Source organism: Suncus etruscus, chromosome 7, assembly GCF_024139225.1.
Source record: "Suncus etruscus isolate mSunEtr1 chromosome 7, mSunEtr1.pri.cur, whole genome shotgun sequence".
Taxonomy (NCBI): Eukaryota; Metazoa; Chordata; class Mammalia; order Eulipotyphla; family Soricidae; genus Suncus; species Suncus etruscus.
In genome coordinates, this window is record NC_064854.1 from 61,883,927 (window position 1) to 61,898,203 (window position 14,277).

A 14,277-nucleotide genomic window follows, 5' to 3' on the forward strand; every position below is an offset into this window, starting at 1 on the left:
AACCACTGACCTTCTGCATGCAAGGCAAACGCTTTACCTCCATGCTATCTTTCCGGCCCCCGCCCAGTCATTTTAACACATCAGTAAATTCCAGGTCTTCATGGAAGCACACAGAACTCAGTGCAGTAGGGTGTCCTGGGAAGGTGGATTTCACCTGCCTCAGTCTTTCTAGAGACCTTGGCTATGTGTGACTGCCTCTCTGCACCATGGCACTTTGCAGCCACTCACTGTTGTAGCTTGAAAGAACAGCCTCAATCCCTCCTTGCTGCTGAAGATCAGTGGGCCAGCCAGGGCAGGCAGGACACGAGGATAATATGGTGTTATCCCACCTTTCAGAGGATAATCCCTATGTCACTTAACTCATGCATCTGTCTGCAAACTTGTTGGTCTCCTAGGCCATTTGATCAAATAACCAAAGCAAGCAGGCCAGTCTGAGGGAGGTGCAAGTTTCAAGTATGGAGCATTGGTTGGTTGGTTTGTTTTTTTTGTTTTTGGGCCACACCCGGCAGAGTTCAGGAGTTACTCCTGGCTATGCACTCAGAAATCGCCCCTGGCAGGCTCAGGAGACCATATGGGATGCTGGGATTCGAACCACCGTCCTTCTGCACATCTCTCCAGTCCCCAAGTATGGAGAATTGGGTCTTCCTGAAGTTTTCTGTAGGTGGGGTTATTGGGATGAGATGTGGCTGCCTACTTCCTTTCTCTGTACTAACCCTGCTTGGTCAGCAGGAGCTTGAAACCCATCAGCCTCCCACTCAGCCCCTGGTTAATCTGTGCAAGCTCTGCATCAGCAGGGCCTGGTCCATATGCTTTTGGCTTTGGGGAAGTTTGGGGACATGCCCTGAAACTCGGGACTCTTATGGAAGTCACAGTGTTGTTTCTAGATTTGCCTTTGAGGTGGTTTTTGTACAAGTCAGAACCTCCTGTGCAGAAATCTTGGCTGAGCTACCTCTGTTTGGGATGATGGAGGAGAAAGTGGGGGCAAGGAGTGTTTATGTGGGCCTGGGTCTGAGGTACTGCACTTAATCTGAGCCAAAAAGCCAAAATGGGGCCAAAGCAATAGCACAGCAACTCAAGTGTTTGCCTTGAATGTGTCCAACCCAGCTTCTATCTCCAGCATCCCATATGGTCCCCTGAGCCTGCCAGGAGTAATTTCTGATCACAGAGTCAGTATTATCCTCTGAGAGCTGGTAGATGTGGCCTAAAAAAAAAAAAAAAGCCAAGAAATGAGTGGGTTCTAGAAAGGTCCATTCGGAACCTGAGAGATTTATCTTGTTAAAGACCCAGAAATGGGGTTCACCTTGTTTTTAGGTGCAAGCTCAGAAGCCTGCATGGGAAAGCTGCCTTTCCCAGAGATACCGGCATACTTTGCCCTGGTCTGGGCCCTTGCGTCCAGCCTCATGTTGAGGGGTCTACATTCACCCCTGCTGTTGTTTTTAATCTGTACAAGATCAGAATAAGATACCTCAGGAGGAAAGAGGAAGTCATAGCTTCCTGTTTCCCTGAGATGCTGATTCACGTGTTGGAAAGTTCCCCCATGTTCCAAAATCACTGCCCCTTCTCTGATCAGTGACTGGCCAGGAAGGAGCCATTTCCCTCTTCCCGAGCCTCCTGCCTCTCTCTACTGTGTCCTTGACTCTGTTTCTGCAGCCCTTTCAGGCTCTGTAGACAAGAGCTCATAAGTATGTGCCTCTTCATGTGCACATGTACAGGCACGTGTGTGGTAGAAAAATGCTCCCTATTGGCTCAGATAAGCTATTGTGCAGAGCTGGAAACTTCCCTTTCTCAACTAACTTGTAACCTTGTGGCACTGGGGTCCTATCCCCAGCCTCCTCTAGTCCTCAGAACCCCCTGCTCCCCACCAACTTTCCCTCTCCGGCATAGCAATGCAGATGCTTCTGGTTGACAGGCCAGTGCTGCAGTGTCTAAGATGTGGAGGTGATGAAGGAAAGAAGTGGTCCTGTCCTTTCTGGAAGTTCCAACTCAACTCTTCCTGGGCTGATCTTGGGATTACAACAGTCCCTTGGGCCAGCTTCAGGACCCTTGGGTGATGACTGGGGGCTGTCTAATGGTTCCTCTTCGGTGGTTCAGCGACTAACATTTTCCCAAAACCCTAGTGAACTTTTGTGTTCTCCCCACTGATGCCTGAGTAACCCCTGAGCACTTTCAGGTGTGACCCCAAAACAAAAATAAACAAAAGAATGCCCTAAGACTCCCAGAAACCAGCCTCCTCCATAGTGGCTCCTCAGGATGGGGATGGATGGAGGTTCCTCAACATCCGATATCTTTCTGTCCTCAGCGGCTGGAAGTGAGGATATCATCACTGTGAACGGGATTCTGGGTCAATCTGTTACTTTCCCCTTGAATATCCAAGACTCACAGAACGTGGAGAACATTGTTTGGTATACCACAGAAACGTCAGTTGCCTTTGTAAAGCCAAACCTGGTCACAGCAGTACCCGAAGTGTCGGTGACACACCAGAGTTACCATGGGCGCATAAATGTCTCTGATAAGAACTTTGACCTGGTCATCAGTCTTCTGAGGAAGCAAGACTCAAGGATCTACCAAGCTGACATCAACAGCAAGGATAAATCTACGAAGAGTCAGCGATTCAGCCTGCATGTGTACAGTGAGTTGGGTTGGGCCAGCATTCAGTCCACATGTATGTGGTGAACTAGCACCGGGTCAGCATTTAGCTTACATGTATGCAGTGAGTGGGGAAGCTCCAGGATTTCTCATCCTCAGCTTCTCCCTGGGGCTGTTCTTGCTCCATCACTTACATCTGCTGAGACACTTGTCCTACTCAGCCCATCTTTCATCCCTTCCTCAGGCTGGCCAAGGGCTCCCAGCTGAGGAAGGTTCTGTGCACTAGGTCCCTTCTAGAACACTCAGGATGGTAGCAGAGCTCAGGGTGGCCTCACACTGCCCTTTCCCTTTACCAGAACAGCTGGGCATGGCCACCATTACGAGCCACGTGAAGCCCACTGGGAATGGCACCTGTAATGTCACCTTGACCTGCTCAGTGGAAGAAGGAGAGAACGTGACCTTCTCCTGGACACCCCTGGGGGTGGGCCCCATCCTGCACCTCTCCCAGGGACCCGGTGGCCGGGAAGGGGCCATCACCTGCACCGCACAGAACCCTGTGAGCAGCAGCAATGCCTCCATGGATGCCAAGTCACTGTGCACAGGTGGGCATGGAGCCCTTCAGCTCCCCACTGTCTCCACAGACTCCCCACAGTTCACAGTCTCTACAGTCGCCCATATCCCCCACAGCCTAGCCCTCAGCCCTGTGACAGAAAGGCTTGTGCAGGCCCATCTCTCCCGGGGCTCCCCAGGGCACCCTAAGAGGTACCAAGCAAGGGATTGTCTCTCTGATCCCATCACACCCCAGTGCCCTGCTATCCCCATGGGGATAGAGTGCCCCAGGGCAGCCCCTCAATCTCCACTCCAGATGTGGCACGGGGGTCCCAGCTGCACCACAAGTGGATGCTGAGTGTCATGCTGCTACCCATCCTACTGCTCTTGGCAGTGGGCCTGCTGCTGCTATTCTGCAGGAGACGGCGACAACTTCAGCCCCACCTAGGTAAATGGGAACTGACAACCCCATCCATGTGAGCCCTGCTCATAGCATGGAGCCAGCTCCACCGTCCTGCCTTCCCAGGCCTCAACCAGGGGGCCTCAGGAGACACCCCCCATACTGGCCAGTTCCCCTGACAGGACTCCCCGCTTTGGTCTGAAATGCGCTGGGGTCTGTACCTAGGAGGGGACTCTGTCCCTCTATGTGCCCATCCAGGCTAGAACTGGACCTTGGTGAACGGACTTATGATGAGCAGTGCACATGGGGATTCCCAGGGCATGGGTCTAGGGATCTGCCATGAACCCTCACAGATTCTACTGCTCTGGATAACACCCCCCACCCTCGGTCAGGAGGAGGGTGCCTCCGAACCTCTGAATCCAGTCTTGTTTCTCCTATATCTAGATGCAAGCTCAGAGAAAACACAATATGCGCAGGCTGGGGTAACCCGGCTGGCTGAGTCCCACATTTATGATGACATTTCCTTGTCTAAGGTGAGTGGCCTCTCAGAGACCCTGGATAAACAGACAGAGTCCTCATAGACCCTGGGTGGGGAAGTCTCAGAGCCAGGAGAAGGGTGAGTCCTATGTTTCCTTATGAGTGCCCAGCACATGGGGACCCTCACTCAGGCTCACTGGCCCCCACTCCCCGTACCTCCTTCCCATTCCCCTCACCTCCACTCTCAGCTACATCCCCTCTCAGCCCTCATTCAGCCTCGAACTGAGACTGCACACACACAGCCCCTGGGATACCTTACCTCAATTATCACTGACCCTTACTACCCTCCTCTTACTGCCTTGTTTTCCTGATCCCAAGGAAGAACCCAGAGGAAGTGGGGGAGAAAAGTGGGCGTGATCATGTGGAAGTGGCTTGAGATTGTGGGAGGATCTTAGACTGGGTGGATATCACTTGCCAGGAATTGAAAGGGCTGCGAATGGGTGGCCAGGCGGTGGCACTAGTTGTCAAATTGGAGTGTCTTGGCATAGGAGGGCCTGGTAGGACTGCATGTGGGTGTGACCAGGCAGTAGCACTAGATGTTCGTGGGCGTGGTTTGGATGTGGGCGTGGTCATAGTCACAGTTGGTATAGAGTGGGTGTGACTTGTTGGAGTGGGTAGGGTCTTGAGTGGGAGGCACTGTAGATGGAGCCTGCAGCTGGGTAAAACTGGGAGCTGATGGCAGCCTGTGCGGGTGGGAGACGCCCTCACGTGGCATGTGGATGTTTTGCAGGTGGTTCCCTCCAAGGAGGATCTAACGATTTACTCCAAAGTGCAACGCTCGGACAAGGTGATGTTCCTGCTGATCCCTTACCCCCACCCCCACCCCGCTGCCCTCTGTCCCCCAATTCTGCTGGGCTCTCTTCCTCCAAGGACAACCATCTGGCCACTCACTTCTTATGACCAAATACTGAGACGCTGGTACCTTATATGTTTTCAGCCTTACTGTGGTCCACAGTGGGTTCCTGACTCATGTCCCGAGCCTCTAGATCAGGGGTGGAGAACAAGTTCTACACAAAGAGCCAAAATTTTAAACTGTGAGAGTGAGAGAGCCACACCATTCAGTGACCTGCCAAAACAGACAAACACACAAAAGCATATAATTTTAACAATAATATATTAAACACATATTGCATTTTGCCATTTTGAGTGAGGGTCAAAATCCTATAGTGATAGTGAAGGTGTGCTGCGTCCTCCACACCAAGAACTAATGGCAAGATGTGACACAACATGTGACACATGGGTCCCCCGCTCGCTGGCCCATGCAGTTGTTTCCGAGGGATGGAAGATGGGATGAGGCAGCCTGGGGGCGGGACTCCGCGCTCGGAGATCTCTCCTCAGAGGTCCCTCCTCAGAAGCAGCAGAGCAAAATCCAAACTTGGCAAAGAGCCACAGTATACAAAATAATGAGAAGAGGCGAAGAGATGCATTTATTTTGGCCAGGAGCCGCATGTGGCTCGAGAGCTGCGTGTTTGTCACCCCTACTCTAGATCCAATGCAGACTGGATTCAGTGCAGTCCAGGAACCACTGCCAGCCTAGAGCAACCACTGGACCCTACGTATCTGCCTCCACAAGGCAGACGGGGACTCAGGAAGGTGCAGCAATTGAGAGGCATGACACTGCTGCCACTTTTCACAGCCTGGTGGTGCCCACATCCTGTGCCTTCATATTCTGCTGGGGTCCTGCGGGAAGAAAGCTTAGTGCTGTTTCATGCCACCCCGAGACCTGAAGTTGTCACCTGACCATACTGGCTGTCTCTTATGTGCCATGTGCTTGCTCATTGTTACTTCAAGCTCCATGGAGTAGCTGTGTTAGAGCAGGAAGCTTCTGGTGGGGGTCACATTTGAATCAGAAAAGGGGAGAGGAGAAGCAGGAACAAGTGAAGGTGAAGAACACAGGGACCTGGCAGGTAACAGTTGTTGGACTATCATCACAAGTGTGAGAGAGACAGGGTACCACATCTGTGGGTGGGAAAGGGGAATGGGTGACCTGTGAGGAATAGGGAGGCCAAAGAAGCAGATGAATGCAGAAAAGACTAGAATTAGGGGTGTTCTCTGGAGCCCTGGATCGACATGGATCAGAACCAGTCCCTGGACAAACTAGATGCCTGTTAGAACCTGAGAACCAGGACTGCAATGGGGAATGGCCGCCCCCTCACCACACTCCCTTTTCAAGGAGAAATCCCCCCACCCCCACCTCGCTGGCTTCTGTGGTTGAATGAACAAATCAACTAGTATCAGAATGACGTGGGGGAAAGACCCTGTTTAATTCTAGAGTGCTCATGGCTCAAGAACTAAGGTTGGGAAAAGACAGGAGCAAATACAGGGAAAGGAGGTTCCCCCAAGATAAGGAAGGACAGTTCTTCAACGCAGAACCCCTTGCCACATGAAGCTTATCTCAGAGCCCACCCTGTATCTGAGGTGACAGCCTAGCGTCTCCCAAGCCCCGCTAGAGACTCCCCTGCCTTCTTAGTCCTGCTTTCAGTCTCCAGGAGAAGCCTGTCCACCTTTTATATGAGTAGGGTGAGCCCCTGATTTCATATACCCAATGGCAATCAGTCATGGTTGTGAGCTGCTGGGGCTGAAATCCGAAGTGCGGCTTTATGCAAACACAAACACCCTCCCTCCTTACTTCCTGTGTCTAACTTGCCTGCTGCATGGGGTGGTTCTGGCAGAGGAAGGGACTCAGTACTGGTTTGGCCCTGCTCTCTCCCCAACCAAGTCCCCAGCACTGGGGAACCTCAGACCAGTTCAGGCCACCACAGGACTCTGAGGTTCCTCAGCAGTTGCCTGCTGATAACATGACTTTTATGTCCCTCTCATCAGACCAACTCTCAGGAGAGCAGACCTTCGAAGATGTCCAACTACGCCATCGTGGACTAGACTTAGGACAAGTACAGACAGATAGACCATGCTGGTACACTGCCTCTGGACACCAACAGAACCTGGCAGGACCCTCTGCAGATGGCCCCAGAAAAGTAGGCAGAACCGGGCACATAACACCCAGCCTCACCCCTGCATCACAAAGCCATCCTGAAGAAAGAACAGTTTTTTTTTAGTTGCTTTTGAGCCACATCCAGCAATACTCAGGGATTACTCCTGGCTTTGCACTCAGGAATTACTCTTGGTGGTTCTTGGGGACCCTATGGGGTGCTAGAGACTGAATTCTGGTCAGCTGTGTGCAAGGCAAACACTTGATCCACTGTCCTATCTCTCCAGCCCTTGAAGAGCAGTTTTTAAGTCCTGTGGAGTGAGCCTCTGAAATCCCTCCTGTTGTGACCAGGGGTGTGGCTTGGCTGTGACCCCTGCAGGAAATCCAGATCCCACCTTGGTCCAGGCCAGTGGCATCCTGCCAAGAGCCTGACCCCTTACCCACTGGCCTCCAGCTGAGACCCTCCAACCCTGAGTCCACCAGAGCTGGGAGCTGGTTCAGCTCATGCTGACCCATGAGAACTGGCTCTTCCCTCTTTATTCAGCTGTGCCCCCCACAGCTCCATGTGTCCCAGTTGTAATGATTGTATTTCCCTGTCCTCTTGGATAGTCAGTGCCCAGATAAATATCATTCAGGGCCAATGAACTAATAAACTTGTGATTTGCCTTGTACAGAGTGAAGCAGATTTACACAGGCACAGCATGGATACACATGGGTGTGTGCACGTACAGATTTGCATGCATATAAACACACACAAGTATGGGCACACATGTGAACATGTACACTCAAACACTTGCATATGTGCATTTGCCTTTACTCCTCTGGCACACATCAGCAAACCCACCAAAAGTCTGAACAGGGGGCCAAAGTGATAGCACAGTGGGGAGGGCATTTGCCTTGCACGTGACTGACCGGGTTCAATCCTGAGCATTCCATATGATCCCCCTGAGCGTGCCAGGTGTAACTTACTGAGTGCAGAGCCAGAGCTGTCTAACTGTGCTATTATTGTCGGTTATTATTACTAAAATCACAACTCCTACCCACCTTTTTTCTGTACAACAGCCCCACTGAGAGGAAACACCCCTGCCCAAACTCTCATTCTGCAGAAGGGATGACTAGCTAATTCCAGTATTCAGGGCAAGTGAGAGGAAGCAATTATTCTACCGTAGGAAGTGGGGAGATGCCACTATCTTCTCAGTGTCCCAAGTGTCCCAGAGTCCAAGCTGAGCCCCTGCCCCACAGGTGATGGTAGAGTGACTGCCAAGTCTTACCTCCACATCCGAGGCAACCCCAAGCCCCCACTGTTCTGAAGCAGAGCACAGAACTTCCTGCCAAGAGGGGTAACTCCTATTTGTGTTCCTGCTGCTCCCCTTGTCTGCACTGCTGTCCAATTAAAACCACTTCTACCAAGACCCCATCTGTTCCCACAGAATATCACATCACCCCAATCCAGAGAGCTCAGCCTGATTGAGAGCTTCATGTTTCAATTTATGCCCCACTCAAGGAGGATCCCCAAATCTATGTATTTGATACATCCGTGTTGGCATTAAAGCCGAGGCTTATTCACATTCCGAATCAGGGTACTGCTGAGCGTGCTCATGGAGTGGACCCCTATGACTCCCCCAAGTCCCTCTGGACTTTGCTCTTGGATCTGTTGTTCTCTCTCATTTTGTTAGTTCTCAGGGTGTCCCCCACAAACTGGCTCCCCTGTTCTGTCCTGTCTGCTTCCACAGAAGGACCCTGTGTCTCAGACCTGTGCTTCTCACAAAAATCTGTTCCCTGTGACCCAACCCCTGCCTATTCCCAGATTCCAGGCACATGAAGGGCCCGGGGGTCCAGAAGCCCCCATCTCTGCCCTAGCAAGTTCAATGAATAGTACTGAAATTCCTGAGAACAATTCCTTGGGCAATTGCATTAAACAAATAAGATATAATGGGGCCAGAGAGACAGTACACTGGGTAAGGTACTTGCCTTGCATGCAGCTAGCCAGTGTTTGATTCTGGGTCCTCCAGCCCCCTGCCAGGAATGATTCTTGAGCTCAGAACAGCCAAAAGTAATATCTGAGTATCACTGGGTATGCCCCTCCAACAAAACAAAACAAAAAAGCAAAAAAAAAAAAAAAAGAGATACTTATTGAAAGAGGCAAAAAGACTTCAACAGTGGGGGCCGGAGAGATAGCATGGAGGTAAGGTGTTTGCTTTTCATGCAGAAGGTTCAAATCCCGACATCCCATATGGTCCCCTGTACCTGCCAGGGGCGATTTCTGAGCATAAAGCTGAGGAGTAACCCCTGAGCGCTGCCGGGTGTGACCCAAAAACCAAAAAAATACTTTAACAATGAAAATCACTGACAATACTGAAAGGAAACAGACTTTTCAGGAGTGAGCTCAGCAACAGTGGATATGTTTGGCATGAATGTGGGCCTGGGGTCTGCCCAGCATCAGAAGGGAAAGGATAAGTGGGCTGGAGTGATAGCACAGTGGGGCATGCAGTTGCCTTGCACATAGCTGACCCGGGTTCGATCTCCGGCATCCCATAGGGTCCCCTGAGCTCTGAGTGCAGAGCCATGAGTGAGCCTTGAATACTACAGGGTGTTACCCAAAAACAAAACAAAAGGGCCCGGAGAGATAGCACAGCAGTGTTTGCCTTGCAAGCAGCCGATCCAGGACCAAAGGTGGTTGGTTCGAATCCCGGTGTCCCATATGGTCCCCGGTGCCTGCCAGGAGCTATTTCTGAGCAGATAGCCAGGAGTAACCCCTGAGTACCGCCGGGTGTGACCCAAAAACAAAAACAAACAAACAAAAAAAAGAATATAAAGGACAGAACAAAGTTGGAGGGTACAGACTGGGGCAGTGATTCTCTTTGGAAGTTGCTGTAAGGTCTGCAGATCACACAGCAACAGGGCTCATGGTTGGCAGGAAGTGTCTGTGCACGGCTGGGTGTGGCCCTAGGGGCCACCACCACCAATGGGGTGATCTGGGGATCCCCAACCCCTACATGGTAGGGCCCAAACAACATTGCATACATCTTTGGGTCCTTGTGCAAACCTATTATTGGATCTTGGTTGGCCAAGAATTGACCGTGAGGGTCCTTGGACCTCCTAAGCCCTGCTTAGGGGCCACCCTTCACATAAAAAAAAAAAAAAAGCCACCAGAAGTTTGCTCTGGTACCACTTGGGTCAGACCAGCAGTTAGAGGAAGTATTGCAAGGCTGCCTCAGGTGGGCTGGCAGCAGAGAGAAGCTTCCGGGGCGAGGCAGGAGCATGACCAATTCCCCACTGTCTCTCCTGCTGCTGCTCCTCTGCCTGGTCATCCAGCTGGGACAAGGTAAAGGTGGCCACACCATGCTGGGTGGCACCAGCAACTCTCTGGGGGATGTGCCAGGGACTGTCCATCCTCTGTCCATACCTCTGCCCAGGTATGGTGGCTCTGGAATACCTGGTCAAATGATTCCTTATCTCTAAGTCAAGTGCCAGGAGTGGTCAGCCACTCTCCTGAACACTCAGGACCTGTAGAGGGCTTCTGAGGAGTTTGGGGCCAGGTGGGGATGAATGGCAGGGGGGGGCAGAGAGAATTATGGGGGGTTCTGAATCTATGCCCCTCTCTTGAATGTGAGGTCTAAACAGTGACAAATATTTCAGCCATGAACTTTTGGTGTTTGCATCTCAAGCAAGGTGCCTGCTGGTGGTTCAGCCCAAAAGAACAGATTTGGGAGCAAGTGGACTATTTACAGTCAGCCTGGGGATGCTGTGGGTAGAGCCAGGCTGCCTCCCACACCCTCTCCCACCTGGAATCCAGGACAGGAGGGATCCAGGCTTGACCCTTCCTGTATTCTGTGCAGTAGAAAAGATGGCACCACTTCCTTCTTTATACTCTGGTTCCCACCAAAGGGAACAAGACTGGCGAACCTGTTTGCTTGAGATGCAAACACCAAAAGTGTGAGACTCAGAAGCTGGAGAAGCTGGAGATCCACTTCCAGCCAAGTGGGAGGTGACCTAAGCTGGCCTCCTTGGTGTCCAGTGCCCACCAAAGCTGGAGAAAGCTGGAGAAAGCTGTTCACGTTTCTGTTGACTGTGCCCTGGATCTTCTTTCTTTGGGGATGTAGAGAACACTGCTGTTTCTTTCTGCTCACAGGGAATGTAGGTCCTGCAAAAAGCCTGGAGGTGGACGGGGCTGTAGGGGAGACTGTAACTCTTCCTCTGACTTTGCCGGAAGCCATCAACTCCACTATCTACTGGCACCACAATGGATCAACCATTGTGGTTGTCAGCATCAAAGAGGACAGGAGTCCACAGGTCACCTCTACATTTTCCAAGTGGAGAGGCCGCCTAGCCGTTACTCGCTCCTACTTGCTACTTGGGCCCCTGAGGACTGCTGATTCAGGGTTCTATCATGCAAACATAGATCATGCAAACATAGATACCGGCAACTCTGAAGTGCCTGTAACCTACAGACTTCGGATCTTCTGTGAGTGGAGGGATAAAGGGAGATTTGCTCTAGGGCAAACCAGGGGGAGAGCTAGCAAGCAACGGGGGTGGAGGTGGGGGAGAGACAGACAGACAGACAGAGAGAGAGAGAGAGAGAGAGAGAGAGAGAGAGAGAGAGAACATCATCCCCCCCCCCTTGCAGGCTCTGCTCAGGTATTAACCTGGGCTTCTCCCAACTGCCAGACTTTAACTTTTTATACTTAGGGTAGTTATCTGTTTCAAGGGGGCATGTCCCAATCCTATTGCTATTAGGATGGGCATCATCACCCCTTAAAGGTACATTGACTAATTCTCTTAAATACATCAATACTTCACTTTTTCCTTAGTGTTTGCAGGCATGAGCCACACACACACACACACACACACACACACACACACACACACACACACACACACACACTCTGCGGGAAGGATAGATCCACAGAGTTGAGCCTGGGCCCTGAGCCCTAGATCTGCACTGAGCTCACTCAGGTGTGGGGGGCTGAGTATCCAAGGTGTTTTTGTTTTTGTGCCATACCCAGTAACGCCCAAGAATCACTCCTGGCAGGCTTGAGGACCCTATAGGATGCTGTGGACCCAGGTTGGCCACATGCAAGGCAAACAACCTCCCATTTGTGGTGTCCCTCTAACCTTCAGAATGTCTGAGGGTTTTTACATGCTCAGAAAGCACTCCAGTGGGCTTGGAGAAGAGGGTGGACATTCCTCTCCCCGAACACTGCACTTATTAGAGGGGCCTTCACTCCCTCTGTCTGCTGCTTTGAGGGCCTCCACTGTCTGGACTGTACCTGATCACTCACCCTCGCTGGAGTCAGTGACATGAAAGATTCAGGCTGGCTGGACTCCTACCTCTAAGGGCAGCTGTAGGAGCCAGGCCAGTCAGTAGGTGCACAGGGCAGGCTGGTGGGGGTGTAGGGTGGGCATGGGCCAGCACCTCTGCATCTGACCTTCCCTGCACAGACCACCTGAGGAACCTCCACGTGGCCCACTCAGTCAGACACTTGGAGAATGGCACCTGTGAACTGCAGTTGGCCTGTGTCCTACCAGAGAACATGGAGAACAATGTGAGGTTGTGGTGGCAGGCTTCAGGGAGCATTGCAGGGACAGAAGCCAACCTCACTGTGTCCTGGGTCCCCTTGGACTCCCGTGGTGATGAGTTCATCTGCAATGCTGAGAACCCCATTAGCAACGTGTCCTCATCCATCAATGCCTCAGTTCTGTGTTCAGGTTAGTGCCATGGCCCAGAGTGGCACAGTGCCAGGGCCCCTAGAGCACAGTCCTTAATTCTTCCTGAAAATGACCACAGCCTTGGGGTACAGATCAGAACTCCCTGGCCACTGAAAAGAAGCCCTGAGGTGCTGCTCTAGACCTCTCTGCTGCTTTTTTTTTTTTCTTTTTGGAGGGGGCCACACCTGGTGATGATTAGGGGTTTACTCCTGGCTTTGCACTCAGGAATTACTTCTGGTAGTGCTTGTGAAACTATATGGGATGATGGGAATAGAACCCAGTTCATTGTGTGCAAGGCAAATCTCTGCCAGCTGTGCTATCACTCTGGCCCCCCACATGGACTTCTTATCTTCATCCCTGCAGTAACTTCCAGAGTGGTGCCGTGGGTGATCATCATGTCAGTGGTCCTGCCGGTGGTCCTACTGGTCCTGCTGGTGGTCCTCCTCATCCGCTATTGTCAGAAGAAAAGCCTCAGAGGTTCTGTCACCACCCAAGCTCCATTCCCCCAAACTCTGGGGGAGTCTGGGAGTCTGGGAGGGAGAACTTCAGACTGGGTGCCCACTACCTCTTGGGTCTTGGGAGCTGGGGCAGCCTGACCTGCCCTTTGGGGCAGTCCTCTTGAGCATCTGGGTGGCCTCTCCACTGGGGTCCCCAATTTATCTCTCCCTATCCTTAACCTCCAGGCATCTTCTGCATCTCCACTCAGCAGACCTGGTGTCCCGGTGAGTCATACTCCGAACAGAGGGTCTGAGGGATCAGTTGATGGGGGGGGGGGCTCCAATAATGGGTGATTGGGGGTAGCTCTGGGGTCTTGGCCACCCCCTCCCTGTAGATTACATTGAGCGCCTGAGATCTCTGCAGCCTACAGAGTGGCCTAAACAGAATCAGACAGTTTGGGGATCCGCAGTTCCCCATGTTCCAGCTCCCCTCAGTCCACCTCTGCCCACTGATGCTGGGACTAGATTCCAGGGCAGGGAAAGGCTGTTCAAGAGGACAACCCCCAGGAAGGATGCTGTCCCCCAAAACTGCAGTGGCCCCAGGAGGTGCTCAGGAGGGGTACAGAGAGAGCACCCCAACTCGGTGCCCTGACCAGCCTTCTGGACCAGCAGCACAGACTCCAAGGAACATTGATTGTGCATACAAGTCTGTGGGGAACACTGTGTATGCCCAGATTACGCATCGGAAGCAAGTAAGTCGCGGCTGCCATGTGCTTCAGCCACATAGTCACTGCTGTCACAGCTTGCAAACCTGTCTCAGGGTCCTAATCTGATACCCCCTAAATTCCCTGTCCCTCAGGACCTGTGCCCCCCTGACCCTTTGCTCCTGGCCTCTGGGTACACATTTGTGTTTGCAGCTCAGGAAAATGCCTCTCAGTTGTCCTGGTCTGAGAGCAGCTGGACTGGGTGGCCAGTGAGTCGTATTATGAGCCAGAAAGACCTCACCAGGACAAGTGCATCCACGTGTCCCTTCCTGTCACCTGCTTCCTGGCAGCCATGTAGCATGTGACTGAGTGAGTCAATGACTTTGTGTTCATTATAGGAAATGGAAGTCACACCTGTGAAGGGAA

At 52.1% G+C, this 14,277-nt stretch overlaps 1 protein-coding gene across 1 annotated transcript; it reads left to right on the top strand.

Moving 5' to 3' along the window:
• Positions 1-2,250: 2,250 nt before the first annotated feature.
• LOC126014312 (SLAM family member 5-like) lies at positions 2,251-6,972 on the top strand. Its single transcript, XM_049777621.1, has 6 exons — positions 2,251-2,629; positions 2,943-3,188; positions 3,452-3,583; positions 3,980-4,068; positions 4,803-4,859; positions 6,896-6,972. The coding sequence occupies exons 1-6, from the start codon at positions 2,251-2,253 to the stop codon at positions 6,950-6,952; spliced, it is 960 nt and encodes a 319-aa protein (XP_049633578.1). The 3' UTR covers positions 6,953-6,972.
• Positions 6,973-14,277: the final 7,305 nt, after the last annotated feature.

Excerpts from the sequence above, each read along its gene's own strand:
- LOC126014312 (XM_049777621.1), top strand. The coding sequence starts at position 2,251 with ATGGGGATGGATGGAGGTTCCTCAACATCCGATATCTTTCTGTCCTCA. Across the intron at positions 4,069-4,802 it reads ATGACATTTCCTTGTCTAAG|GTGGTTCCCTCCAAGGAGGA; the intron begins GTGAGTGGCCTC and ends GATGTTTTGCAG. Across the intron at positions 4,860-6,895 it reads AAGTGCAACGCTCGGACAAG|ACCAACTCTCAGGAGAGCAG; the intron begins GTGATGTTCCTG and ends CCCTCTCATCAG.